General features: G+C 36.3%; 1 protein-coding gene across 4 annotated transcripts in view; it reads right to left on the bottom strand.

Moving 5' to 3' along the window:
* The window catches only part of NUP205 (nucleoporin 205), a 52,241-nt gene that overhangs the window by 19,733 nt on the left and 17,365 nt on the right, over nt 1-15,143 (bottom strand). For all 4 annotated transcript variants that reach the window (XM_082310521.1, XM_082310524.1, XM_082310522.1 and 1 more), the window contains exons 11-23: nt 14,208-14,358; nt 13,196-13,401; nt 11,633-11,815; nt 10,388-10,438; nt 9,579-9,788; nt 8,688-8,787; nt 6,873-7,010; nt 6,428-6,617; nt 5,228-5,348; nt 4,639-4,720; nt 4,031-4,195; nt 1,559-1,683; nt 504-618 (exon numbers count right to left, since the gene is read on the bottom strand). In XM_082310521.1, coding sequence (XP_082166647.1) covers nt 504-618; nt 1,559-1,683; nt 4,031-4,195; nt 4,639-4,720; nt 5,228-5,348; nt 6,428-6,617; nt 6,873-7,010; nt 8,688-8,787; nt 9,579-9,788; nt 10,388-10,438; nt 11,633-11,815; nt 13,196-13,401; nt 14,208-14,358 — 1,837 coding nt within the window. The remainder of the gene's footprint in view (nt 1-503; nt 619-1,558; nt 1,684-4,030; nt 4,196-4,638; nt 4,721-5,227; nt 5,349-6,427; nt 6,618-6,872; nt 7,011-8,687; nt 8,788-9,578; nt 9,789-10,387; nt 10,439-11,632; nt 11,816-13,195; nt 13,402-14,207; nt 14,359-15,143) is intronic.

Here is a 15,143-nt window from a genome sequence, read left to right as displayed (position 1 = left end):
TCTGAAAGTGAATAAGTACATTTATTCAGTTTAAGACACCTGAGAAATGTTGGCCTGAAACATTTCAAACACATCCATTAACTTTAAAATTAATGCCATCAGCAAATAAAAGTTCTTTATTCAAAGGAAGGGAAGATACAGGTGGTTACAACCACCTGCCTTCTATTCCCTCAGTTCTTTGCAGCATTCTTACTTTTCAAAAATATAGGGTTTTTTCTGTAGCATAATCTAACAAAACTACAATGATAATTGAAATATAGATTAGGATTTGCTTCTGGAGGCTTGGTGCATTCCAAAATTAACATTCTTTTACAAAAGTTCAGCATTAATAATCTGAACTTCCTAAATAGGCAGAGTTCAATCTTTGCAGAATGAAAAGGTTAGCAGAGGCAGTAACTAATTCAGTTTAATAATGCTACCTATGCTTCTTCTATGATTCCTAGGGAGTCAAAAGATGCATTGAATTTTAAGCGTGCACAATCTTACCTTAGCATAAAAATTACCTTTGATAGAAAAGGGCAAATACTGCAGCTGGGTGAATAAGAAATCCTGACTGGTCCTCAGATATCTCATAGTTGGACCTGATGTGTCAGAGCATGCACACAACTGATAGATCACCTGACAATCAAAACCAGTAGATACCCATTTATGGAATTTACTTTAAAAACAAACCAACCACCAAATCAAAAGATGCATAACACTGTTTTACTGCTCAAACAATATTACCTGTATTTACAGTAAGTTCTCCATCAGCTTACTCCAAAGCTGAACATATTATTTATAACAAACATTGAATTATGACATTGAAGTACTACCAGCATGTTGATGATTCCAATGGCTATTTGCCCACAACATGACACTATATAAGCCTTTCTGTTTGTTCAGCTCACTTAAAAATCAGTGTCTTTCAGTCTCCAGGTTCACCAAGACAGGAAATGTAATCTTTTTCTTTTTCCTCCTTCTACAGTATGGCCTCTTTCACTTTTAAGAATGTTTAAAATCCTTCCTAAATTCCACAGATTTTCAACATGATACAGGTGTATAATCATATGATTATATGATTTAAGGCCAAACATCAGCTACCTTGCACATACATCTAATTCAGCTGTCTTCCCCATCTCACCCCCTCAGACACACATACATCCATTCTGTCACTGCTACTGAATAAAGGGAATTTTATTGGCTTATTTGGGATTATTTGTTATCTTACTTGCTGGCAAACTGCAGTTCCAAAATTAAAAAAAAAAATTGGCATATGGTCACAACAGATTCAAAGGCTCACCGAAAATATTTAGAACATTAGTTTTATAAGTATATCCCAATTCCAAGTTCTGACATGAGTGCAGATTCTTTATCTTCTGTGTTGCTACAAGATAATACTTTTTCACACAGAAAAGCATAGAATAGAAAGAGTTCAAAGTATATAAAAACCTGACATGCATTTTAAAAATGAAACTATTATCAAAATCATTGACCATCTGTGTTCACCAACCAAAAAGTAGCTAATTTTATTTAGAGCCTACTTTCAGTATATGCTAACAGAAAATATGCCGAATACCTGGTAACAGAGTTCTGCAAGATGAGGAGATTCCCGAACTGCTGTAGGTCCATTCCTTGTTTCGGTACCCTTCTCTAGTATGTTCAAAATAGCATGAAGGCAAGTCCGTGGGCAACCCAAGACACCTTAAAATACAAAAATAATTTCTTAACATTCTTGGTCTTACTTGCCTCCATAGCAAATACAGGTTAGTACACAGAATTATGAAAACTAAATTGTTCAGATACCTTGTGCTGCACTATACTGCTCCACAGAGCTGCAGCAAAAATATCTGGCAAAGTTTTTTCTTCGTTAATTAAAATAAAAGAAGGAACGGTGTTTCAGCAAAAATCTAATGAAAACATTTATAGTTACTCTGTGGCTTTTGAGATGCTAGTGAAAGAGGATAAATTATGTAATCAAAACTTATTTAAGAACTTTCTCTTCAGTTCTATTAAAAAGAGATTCAATTAATTCTTTAATATTCTGCATGAACCAAATGAAAATTTCAATTCTTGCTCTTAAACTTTAACTGAATACTCATTTGACAATTTCAAAGAAGAGCTTTAAATTCCTGTCTTTATTTTACAATTACAGCCATTTTATGACTAATGCTCCTAAAGGCACCTGACACTGCAACCAGGGGAAGGGGGAGTAGATTTTAATACTGAAGTCAAAATCATGTCTCTTTGCATTCTTCCTTTAGCCAACCAATTCTTTAACCAAGCCAGAAAGATGTCCTGAAGCAGCAAAGGCATCAATAACTGCAGTTCTTACAGGGGAAATAATCTTCTCTGTTTGGACATGTATAATTTATGCTTTTGTAGGAAAGTATTATCTCAAGGCAAATGGCTTATGGTCATTATTTCTTCACATTATTAATGGGATAATTCAAAGAGCTGTGCAAGGCGCTCTCATGGTTTTGAGACAAAGTCCCCTATCACTGACCTGACGTATGATAGCCTGTAGAATTGTGTGGGTGCAGATCAGTTACCTGTATTGTGTAACTATGGAATTTCAAAATATCCAAAACATGGCCTGCAATTGTAAGCTCCTTTGCAGATGGAAAAAATAGGTTGGCATCTTTTTTTCATCTTTCTGATACATCAAATAACTTTAGGACTGTTTTGGTTTTTTTTTTTCCAAATAAAATTCAGGACCTATCTACCTGTCATTTATAACTATGAAGGAGTCAAAACTGCTGGGCCACAGTGTCCAATACAAACCTAAAGATAATGAGAAATATTCTTCTGTAAATAACTAAAATCAAATGTTTGTTCAAACATGTTCATATAAAACATCCTTTAAAACAGCTGAGAAAGAATCTCATACTTCAGACTGGAAGGGACTCCAGGATGTCTCAACTCCAAACTACTGCTCAGTTATGATATCAGACCAGATTGTTCATGGCTTTATGCAGTTGGGTCCTGAAAACTTCCAAGCATGAAGACTGCATGACCTCTCTGGCCAACCCACTCCACTGCTTCACTGTCTTCACGGTGAACAAGTTTCTCCTATATCCAGTTGGGAGCCTCTCTTGTTGCAATTTATGACCACTGCCTCTCATCCTCCTGCCACACACCTCTGAAGAGCCTGGCTTTATCCTCTCGTTAACCTCTTTGTAGGTATTCAAAGACTGCTATTAGGTTCCCCCCCAAAGCCTTCTTTTCTCCAGACTGAAGAAGTCCCATTCCCTCAGCTTCTCCTCATAGGCTGAGTGCTCCAGCCCCCTGACCATCTCTGCTGAAGTTGCTCAAGTTTATCAATGTCTGTCTTGTACTGAATAGAAGTTAAAAGCTGAAGAGGCAAACAAGACACATACTAACACACTATTTTTCTCACCATTTCAAGAAACATTAGAAATGTCACTCCTGTGGCTTTATAATTTATATTCTTATATATATATATTCATACATATTAATATATAAATATACATTACGAATATATAAATACACCTAGCAGTACAATGAAAACCCACATATTCTAAAAGGTTTTCTTCTACAACGTTAAACAACAAAACTGGTTTTCTTCCCCGTAATTAATTTTAAACAGGAGTTTGAGGAGGGACAGGATAGTAGTCAAGTAGTATAACTAATTCAAAGTGACAATCTGCTTTATAGATTCCCATGTTGTCATATGTAGGTACTCCTTGGATCATCAAATCAATTTCTTTGTACTGTGGACACAACCACACTGCATAAAATAGTTAATAAATTAATGTTTCATGTCTAAACTATCATTTTCCCTCACAACTCTAATTTCAAGTCTGTTCCAAAATCCAACTTAAACATAAGATCAAATCCTGAAGCTGTTTAAATGCTGCATTTGGGTATCAACGTATCTTTTAATTTAGCTTTTCAGGATTAGAACAAGGCTTGTTGTCTTATTCTTAACATTAAGAGGAACTGCTTCTCCCCATGAATTTACCAACAAATATTCTCAATGTTGGTAACAGAACTGATGAAATACCAGATCAACTTTTCCTCTTCATACCTGGATCTTGCAGATTTGTGGTGCTGACAGGTTTCTTTAGTTCATATCCCAGGAGATACAGAGCAAGGCTGGGAGGACTACACTCAAGAGAGGTGATAAGGAGATTCAGAATATGGATCCTTGTTTCATGATGGATTCGTGCCCGCTTCTTTTCAGGCTCCAGCTCTTGATTACAAAAAAAAACAAAAAAAAACAAACAAAAAAAAAAAAGATGAGGTGAATAATGAAGCGAAGAAATCCATTTAATGGAATAATCCTCACAGCCTCCAAGTTAAATACAAGAAAGCTAAGGCATCAACTTATATTGGTACAGACGGATACAAGACCAAAATTTCAAATTACTATTATTACAGCTCTATATAATACATCCAGAGCAATGTCAAATACTTGTCTTCTGAAAACAGACTCAGTTTGTAGTTGGCTCATCATACTGTGGACATATCTTAACAGACATTGGTGCTTTTCATTCTATTAAGGGTCCAATTCTACAGAAAACAACACAAGAAAAGGGTTTTCTGACTTAAAAGCACTTTTTCCACCCCTTTCATTAATTTCATTCTATGCAAAAGACAACAGTGTAAACCATTTTTAAGAAGCCTTCTACATACCCTCATCTGGATTAATTAATTCTTCTGCATCTTCATTGTCCAAACATTCCACAAACCCAGCCATCAGCTTCTGGCTAATACTCTGTATTCAACAATGGAAGGATGGAAATTAAGAGGATTTTAAGAGTATTAAAAACAATACCTTTCATAATTCCCTCCATATAAGTTGAAAGAAGTTCTAGACAAAAATTATATACCCTAGTTAATAAGCAGAAGTTAAGAGTCATAGCAGTTCTAAGCACAGGTTAGCAATTAGCCACTGAACAGGAAAAAAAAAAATCTACTGTTGTTACATATGCTAAATTATCCTCACAGGTTGAAGACAATAAAGTCAAGAAAAAGTCTCAGTATCTCAAAGAATACTGTCCTTTTCCTTCTTGCAAACATTCATGATTTTGTTTTTTTCAATTAATGAAGTAGTTGCTTTTCACAATGCCACAGTAAAAGACTTTTTAGAGGCAGGTAGATATAAGACAAAATATAGTTTTAATGTACTTGATCTAGAAACCTATCCTTTAAAGTAACATTACGGAGCACCAGTATTTCTCCACCAGTTTGTCTTTGCAGATCCCAAGAAACTGGCGCTTACCTGATCATGTGTGAAATCACCAACTAGCTTTATCTGGATGTTGGAATTATAAGAAATACAGCACAAAATCTTGGCACTTTCGAAAGCCAGTTCAGGATTGCTGTTTCCGTGATAAAGATACCTTCAAAAATACAAGATTATTGTAATGAAATTGTTGAGAATTTTACTATTTCAAGATGGTAATGCACAGATGAAAAATTAAACAACATTTAGAACTAAAGCATTTACAAATCAAACTACATGAGAAAATATTAAAGCTACAAACAAAACTTCACTCTACATGAAGCACTTAACACTCATCCATCAAAAGGAGGGTAGTAGGCTGAGTAGGGATAATAATCTCTCCTGGAATTATTACCATTCTTTTTATCCAAAATCTACCTCAAACACTGCAGGATAAGTTAAAACCACTGGTCACAAGCTCACACAAAAAAACATGGAGAAAATACTTTCAGATCATGCAGAAATGAGCATCACTGAAAACCAAAACTAGCTAAAATCAACTACTACGTCTACCCAAAATAGGAGAGAGAAAAAATTAAAAGCATCTTAAAAGGCATGCTTTTCTAAACTATTTGTCGACTATTGTTATGCAAAAAAAGTAATATAAATGAAAGACAAAAACACATATATAGAAAGAGTTCCATTTTTTAGTGCATTCCATGTCAGAATATCACTGCTTTTTTATGCACTCATTTCTACTACTCATCAATGTTTTTGTCTGTAAAGTTATTATAAAATCAAACAGCAACAGAAGGTGTCAGTGGGAAGTGGAAATCCTAAAGTTTCACATTTGAAACGGAGTTTCAGATTACTAGCCTGATACTTTTAATACAGTAACTAATGGGCAATATGGTGAAACATTGAAGTGGCCAATAGCAACCAAATGAAGTTTTGCTCTCCCACTCTACGACAACCAAAGTCTGGGGCAAACTGAAAATTATATGCAAGGGAATCACTGCACATAAAGCAACCAGGAAGAAATCATGAGGGGAAAAAAATTCAGAAAGAAAAAACTCTAAATGCAGATCCCAATCTTGCACAGATCATACCACCTGTGAAGACACCTCCCGCCACCAAGAAAAAGTCAGACATGCTCTGTGCAAAGAGAAGCATTGGCTAGTGAAACTAATGAAAGGACCAGGATCCAAACACTTCTGTGCCTCTAAAACTCCTCCCTTCTCAGTACTTTGCACATACCTAGCAATATTCACCACATGATCTGCCTTTTTAGTGCGAGGGTTGATTCCTTGAAGCAGCTGCTCCAGTGGTGTGACAATAAGGGAAAGGTGGCTCTCCCGCAACAGATCCATAAAAAGATTCTCTTTCTGTAGGGTTAAGTTGAGAAGTGCAAGGCAATACTGTACAGCTTTCTCTAAATGCTTCTTCCCTGCAGTGCACAAACAACAAAGAACCATAAGAAAAACAGAGGAGCAGTTAAATAGACTACATTCATAAACCTCATTCATCAAGCCTTGCACCAAGAACAAACTTGTCAGTTGTTCACTACTAGGAAAATTCTCCCCAAAACACAATTTTTGTATGCAAGAGAAACAACATCAAGTTGAAGATATGCAACGTCAGCTTTAAATCCAACTTAGTATGCATTTCAACTTCACATGAAAAATAAATTCTAGGCACATACCAGGAAACGGAGCATAAGTATCAAGCTGCTTAACCCCTTCTTCTAGCAAACTAAGGGACAGCTCCAGCATTGGGGACTCGTTCAATAGATGATACATCAAATTGAATCCAGGTGGTTTATATGCTATTATTTCTTCTCCTAAAGAGAGGAGCAGAAAAAAAAAATTAACATCTAATAGAAAAGACTTCCATTACTCAAGCTAGCCTGAGCTACAAAAGATAACAGTCCCCGTTGTTGTCAGCAACATCTATATAGATGAAAGATACTGCATACAAAGTCTTCATAGGTTTTCTTTACACATAAGCCATTTAGGCAATTTTAAAAGTTTGGGAAGAGTAGCAATGGTAATTACTATTACTTTTGAATATCTAATAGCACAATTTCAACTTTAACCAGTTAGACTTTCCCTAATCAGATCTGACCTTGAATTCAAATCAATGCTAGGACTTTATACCACATTGGAGCTACATTAAATGGTTTTGCAACACTGAAACGTAACTGGAAAAAGTTTACATCCCCCCAAACCTGCATGAGACCCTGGATGAGGGAAAAAGCATTTCCAGAAATCAAAGCTGAGGAGGTCCACTTAATCCCTGATGCTCACAGTGTACAGATATTTGGATGTCCGTTGCAACAACGTATGCAAAAATGAAACTACTAGCCTAAAACTCAAAGACCCCCATAAAACAAAACACAAGGAAAAGTCAAGACTAATGCTTCTGGTTTACCTAGTCTCCTAATAAACAATGGTGGATAAAAACAGGAGAGCAGTAAGAATCTTTTTTAATATGCACGTGAGAATGAGGGTGCAGTTTCTTTTGGCATCAGCTTAAACAATCCCCTTCTCCCCCCATTCATTCCGTGTCTGTGCTGCCCCCTAACACGCCAACAGACATGCCACGCCGCTGTGGAGCCACACGCTGCATCACTTCAAGAAACGGATCTAGTCAAAAAGATCGGGTTTAACCCATTTCTCCAATATATCATGTAACCCACAAATAATCACACAAGCTGAAGGACTAGATGAGGACAGGAATGACCTAACAGAAACTGCTCAAGACAGTTAAGCTGCCAAGACCTGTTTGTCAAAGTACAGGGCACAGCGGCCTCCCAGACTGAGGCAAGCTCACTGGAGAGGTATGTCTTAAAGTTGTTGTTCACTTAAGAAGCAGTTCCTACAGCTCTCTACTGCTACAAGAAAATCCACAGGCATCAGGCTGGCATGCAATGTTAAGAATAAACTTTGTATGAAAAAAAAAAAAACCCTGCAGCCCAAATAAGCTTTAAATTTCCTATAATGAGGCAACTGCCATCTACTGTGGCCTTTTAAAGAATAGTTGTCCAGAATTAAACTACTTCAGATCATAATTCTACTGCTACTGTCTGCTCCAAGTAATTAATATATCAATAATATTAATATTACAGAATATATCAAATACACTGACACCTTTAAATTAATCCTATGAATAGTGGTGATTTAGGTATAGACCAAAGAAATCCAGAGGAACAAGCCCAAAACCAAGGTGTTTTTTAAGCGTCAAATGCTGCTCTTTAATCAAATCAGCAATGCAAGAGTGACAGAAGTCATCCTCCTAGTAGAGCTAGAGAAGTAGGAAATAGCGTACGTGAAGCCCTACTGAATCAGCAACATAGCTCCTGACAGTAGGTGGACATTTTTTTAATGTCACCTATCTTAAAGCCTTGGTCTAGCTTTCCACCAGCTTACTTGCAGTATTAAACAAGATCACAAGACAGAGGCAAGAGAGCAAAGCAAGTTACAATTCTGTTTGTTAGTGAACAAATGAACAAGTTAACCTTGTAACTCCACATATTGGTCCACAAAGTCTTCAAGTTGAGGTTCGTAGTCCCGCAGCAATTTGTAAAACACTTCCAGAACTACCTCAGCTACTTCCCACTGTAGATAATCACAAAATGAAGAAAAAGTCATACACAGAATAAGACTGATACTGCAGCAACAAGACAAGGATGACAAAGAATACAATAGGCAGTGCAGTGATGGATCAGAAGTATAGCATGACTGACTAATTCTGAAATACTCTCCAACAACACTTATAATTCATAATGTCAAATAACTTGAAAGGCCAAGCTTTCTTTCTAAAGTAAAATGGAACAGTAAAACAGATTTATTGCCTATTTTAGGCTCTATTATACAATATACACATTAGTATACTGAAACTACAAGCAATAGAGAGTCTTTAATAGCTATACAGCTAGTAATAGATCATTAATAGCTTCCAGGATACAGTTTAGCATGCACTTTCATCCAGAAAGATCATAAAGGAAACTCAAATTCCTTGGTTCAGCAAGTCAAATATTCTCTGAAGTAGCAATGAGGAAAGGACAAATCTGACTTGTAGATTTGGGCATGTGATGTTCAGAAGTCATTAGCCATGTAGTAGAGTTGCAGAATCCTGTACAGCAAATTGAAATTTAGCAATAATATAAACAACTTCTGTTTTTTTTAAAAAGATACTTTACACAGGTTCCTTAGAAGTAGTTCATAGGTCCTGATGACCCATGAGTTGAAAAATCATCTGTTTACAAAATCAAAACACTATGAGCTGCTCCAGATTACCTCTGCTGCATCAAACCTGCACAGCTTCTCAAACAGATCTAAGCCACATCAGCAGCGCCAAATCATTTTTACTACATCCTGAAAAAAAAAAATTTTCAAACAAAAATTACTTTTTCAGCAGCTCTCCGGTAAGCTCTGGTGCGGAATCGGAGAAATACAGCATCCCTGAGGAACTGGAGATAGGGATCAAAGCCTGGTGGGCGGAGACCTGCTCCCAAGTTAGAGGGGAACGAACTCTCCACTAGCGTGCTGATGAGTCGACAGAAGGCACGGGTTAAAGGATATTCCTCACATCGGGACTCGATCTCATTCAGTTCAACCTTCCCAAGAGGACAGCAAAAACAGAAGGAGAAAAATCAAAGATTTCAAAGGAGGAAGAAACATGTGAGAACAAATAATATAAGGGCATCATCTGTGAATTACTTTACAATGAATTGACTTTGCTGCATTTCTGTCTACAGTATATCACAAACAAAGCAAAAGCAGTGAAGCAACAGCACTGTCATTTCAGTTCAGCAATACGCTCGTCATTCATTTCTGAGCTACTAGAAGGTATGGGTCAACATTTACATACTTTGCTTTTATTTACCACTTTTATTAGAAGTGAAGTGAGCTGTACTAAGATGTAACAAAAGTGAGGCCAATTTAGGAAAATAGGAAAATCTTAATAAGAATTGCTCATAAGGAATTTGAGGGTTTAGATGCTGCTCTGTTACTAGTACGAAGCTGCAATAGATTCATAAATGGATAAAATTTCCAGATATTACAAGCAGGCGTGAGAATAAATTAAGCAGTGAAATGACAGCTCCTATTCCAAGGGTTTCCCATGGACACAGCAGCTGATACAGCCTCTGCAAGTGTTTCCTGAACTCATATGCAGATGGTCAGAGAGGCTGCCTAGGTACAAAGAAACCCTTACCTCAATACCAATTGCTTGTCTCTGGCCTGGACTTCTCACGGTTTGTAATATCTTCAAAACAGAAATAGAAATGAAAACAGGCAAACAATACATTTCACATAATCAAAGTGCACATCCATCATTTCTATCAGGACTAAAAGGTACTCATCACTTTTTAGCTGTAAGAAGAGGTTTCCAAAACCCTCTTAGAAGGTAAAAAGCTAAGATTTTTCTGTCTCAAAGGCTGGATTATATGTTGTACACTTGTATGCTTCTAGCTTTACATCCTCAAAGATCTGCATCATGTTTCTTGTTGCACAAAACAAGGAACACAAATACTTTCACATTCATGATTTTTGTCTTATATTGTCTAGGGGAAAGATGTTTCCCTTGTTACCTCTTACAACAGTGTATTTTAAGGAACATCATAAATTAGGAAGCAAAGGTGGTGAGCATTTAGAATACTACTATTATAAGATGTCATTATTGCCAGGGCCTTTTTATTAGTAATTAACAATAAACCAGCAGTTTTAGTTCAAATGCCTCAAAGTTCTTCCAAATAAAACAGCAATTAGTCTGAACCATAATACACACTATAAAACAAGCCCATCCCATTACGATTTTTGAATTAATAATACCGAGAGCATTTTCCTTTTATATTCATCTTCCTTAGGATTCATATTTAAAATTCTTCTCCGAAATCAAGACAGAAGGGAAACAACACTTTTTTAAAAGGTAGGACTTTTAATATGTATCTGACATTTGTCATTTAAATGTGAAAGTTGGCAACAATACCCTGTAAATTACAATTTACTTCCTCTGAAAATTAAATGCCGGAAAGTGGAGCTTTTTAGCTAGTCCCTTCTTTCTATGAGCACCACTCACACTGGAAGAATATTACACACCAAAAAAACCCAACCAACCAACCAAACAAACAAAAAAAACCTCAAACAGAAAAATATGTAACCTGCAGAACATTTATTACTTATGACATACACTGAGGAAAAAACATATTGAACACACAGGACTGTTAGGAAACCTGGATTTATGTAAAATAAGCACAGACGATGAGATCTCTGAGGCATAAAACCATACTGTCATTTTCAAAATCATTTCAGAGTAAGAACTGCATTAACTAAGTGAAAAAATTATATTCAACAATGGCAACAAGAAAATTTAGGAGGAAATGCAATACAATTTCAAATACACTGACAATTTCAACAGATTGGGATGCTATAGTTCTAAGAACTGAAAATCCTAAAATACCTGTGTATATTCCAAGGATTGCCAGAGCGAAGCAGCTATTTCAGGAGATTTTCCAAAAGCAGTAAGGGTTTCTAATAGCTCCGCTTTCAAAATTGGAGGAATGCTGCACTGCAGAAGTCCCAGAATGACCACAACTGGTGTCCACTGAGGGTGCTCACAAAGAGCCAAGCGAGCGTTCTCACTCTACGGGGTTCAACAGAAAACAAAACTGCAGATTATTCCTTTGAAGATTATTCATGTCTTACAATCCCTAACTCACAGTTCAGTATCAACGACTCTGCTTCATACTTGAAGTTACACAAAACTTCAGAAGAATGGCAAACCATTCCAAAGCAAACAATTTTAATTAAACAAAAAGCCCGATTTAATGACTCACAAGTACTAAAATTGTGCCTACCCATACAGAAAAATTTTGTGTATAATATTAGCTTCTTATAAAAACCCAATTTTTTTTTTTTTTAGTAGACACATTCATGGAATTAGTCTTAAAGAAGTTTAAGTATTTACACTCTAGACAGCTTCTTCAAGCACTGGTAGAGGGAGTTTATCAATATTTCTATTATGAACTTAAATTGCATTTGGACATTTGCTAGGAACTTATATGAATTTGTTTAAGTCTAAGAGCAGGGTCATCGCTAGTGTAAGCTCATTTGAGACTCTCAAATGAACCACTGACAGGAACAAGCCTCTAGTCTCATCAAATGATAATTCCCTGCATCCTGAGAACAAATTTACTTCTTCCCAGGTTATGGTTTGATGATGCCAGGAAATACTAGTTTTAAGAATTCCTTTTTCCCCATGCTTATCCAATTCTGACATGACAGCTCACATAGGAACACCCCATTATCACCACTACTACGGATGATTTTTAAAAAGCCTAATTAGTTTCACTGATCTGTCTTGTGTTTGTGTCAGCAAAACCAAGGGTATCTCACTACATCACAGAATTTTTAGGCTGCAGAGCCTGGTGGGTCCTGAAGAGCTGAATTCCACACTATCCAGAATTACCCAGACAATTCACAATGCAAAATCTGCATTGCAGTTTTATTCTCTTGGAATCCTTTTCCAGTCAATTCAGGGCACATTTTACGCTCTTGGTTTGGGGACATTTTAAATCTAACTCAGGAGGCAAGTTTCACAGTTGATCACTTTCCTTGCCAGATTTCTACCATTTCCTTTTTAATCCATCTATTATTTTTGCCTTTTCAAACTCATAATTAGATGCAAAGAAGTTTCCTACTCCATAGTCATTTCTTCTGACTATACCTCACTTCCGAAAGCCATCTCCATGACACCAAAGTGTCAGGAAAGCAAGAAAATCAGTAACACCAGCAACACAGGAAAAGGTGTCATCTCTTCCTGCTTCACCCAGACTGCTTCTTTGGTCATAATGGTTATTCCTGATGCTTCCCATACTTTTGAAGTTCACTAATCAAATAACAACAACTGCTAGGTAAATTTGCCCTACATACCTTTTTGGTCAAGTGAACTTCACAGCTGAATGATAATGCTTTGCAAGAAAAAAATGTATTAACAAAGAAAACCAAATAAAAGGTTACTTACCCAACTTACTATAACAGTGGTCAGCTGTAAAAAGGCAATTAACCCATCCTGTTCTTTCTGTGTGATTCCTCGGAGAGGCAGGTGACGATACTGGACACTGTCTGCACTTGGCAAGTCTTTCCTTAAGTGCTCATGATAAAGCATCAAGGAGTGGAAGAAATGCTCCCAGGAGACAGGGCTGCCACCTGCTCCTTGGATGTTTTCCGCTAGAAAAATGACAAACAGGTGACAAAATTTTCTTTCTACTCTTTCACAGGGTGACAAGCAGGGTAGTTAAATTTAAAAGGAAAACTTTCTTATCTAGAGGAAACAATAAAGTTCGAAGTAAAGCTATTGTTTCTGAAATTAGTGGTTCTGGTTTGGGTTTTTTTGCTGTTGGGGTTTTTGGTTTTTTAATAGAGACAGAAAGGTGCTAACATGAAAAGCCAGTACAAATAAGTTTTCCATTTTATGAATCAGAATGTTTGCAGCATTAGTTATATCTTTAAAGTAGTTTTTTTTTTCCCCAAGTTGATCAATGCAAAATTAATGTAAAAAACAGGACTGATCAGCATCTCTTACTTTGAGAAAGTGCTATTATATTACATGTGTAAAAAAATTCTAACAGAACAAAGTGCTTCTGAACAAATGTCAGCTCAGGAAAGATAACTATATTTATTAAATATACGACTTAACTTTAAGACGTTACTCACTTTATATTTTACAATAAGCAATACTGATATTCTGCACCTCTTATGGTGTTAAGACACAGCTTTTTTAAAAAATGCATTATTTCATTATGTGAATTACTTGCTAAGGTGCTCAGACATTTAATTACCTAATCAAGGTTTTTTGTTTTGGTTTGTTTGTTTGTTTTTTAAACAGATTACATTTTCAAGTGAAGCCTTCCAATTTAATCTTTGTACTAATAATGAAATGTTAAAAGTATAAAGCCACAATTCATTTCAAATGAGTCTTTGTACTTTTCTAAAGAAAAAGAGTTGAGGAAGATCTGAAGCGTCACTTTTCTTACCATGACTACTGCCATTGACTTTTAGCAAACTAAAGCAGTAATGAGCACACTGAGGCCCACTAGCCAGTCCCCGCAGCATTTTCAAGTATGGGATGTAAATTGTGGAAGGAAGTAGATCTCCCATTTGCCTAACAAACTTTGACAAGACAACCTAGAACAAATAAAGATCAGCATTTAACAAAAAAATTAAATCTGAGTATTTGAGGAAAACAATAGGCAGCCAAAGTCAGAAAACAGATTCTAATGTAATCAGGGTGGGGTAGAGGGGTGGAATCACAACTCCAAAAAAAAAAAAAAAAAATCCTTTGTAGACTGGCCTATTCAGTTTCCTTGAAGGTGAAAAAACATGTTTCAAAGAGGAAATAAACGAAACAACTCATGCTATTGCAAAGTATACTCACTCTCTAATTCTGTATTTCTAGTGATGAAATTTACTTCAGTTCACAAATGCTGCACAGCAGTATTATTAACACATCTCACAGTTAAGTGATATTAGGAAAGAGTTCACTATGTTTGTCATATCCCTGCACAGTAACTCACACACACTGGTTTCTCCCAGGGTCGCATTAGGGTATTTGCAGATTGCACCAGCCCCTAACTTAAGTCGCCTGTATTCTGGGTGGGTCTTGGGATGTGTCTGATATGTCTCATACTAGGTTTTGCCTAACACTGCACAGTCCTTCAAGAAGCACTGAAGGCCAAGAGCATCCCAGGTATCTAAAGAGTTTTGGAACGTCTGCTTCACCTGTTTAGATTGCTTCTTCATTCTAAGTTCTGTCTCTCATGGACTATAACCTTTGAGCTTTAAATAATTACAATATTCTTATGGATTTTTACCCTCCAAAATACTATCAACTACAGCTAATAAAGTTTTTTATAGTTAAGGAATTTAACTTCTCAGTTACACCAAAAAGGTATGGAGAGGTCATCAGACAG

The sequence above is a fragment of the Platalea leucorodia genome (assembly GCF_965183815.1).
Source record: "Platalea leucorodia genome assembly, chromosome: 4".
In the NCBI taxonomy this organism is placed as follows: domain Eukaryota; kingdom Metazoa; phylum Chordata; class Aves; order Pelecaniformes; family Threskiornithidae; genus Platalea; species Platalea leucorodia.
The sequence above is the reverse complement of the archived record's forward strand: the minus strand, read 5'-3'. Positions and strand labels throughout refer to the sequence as shown.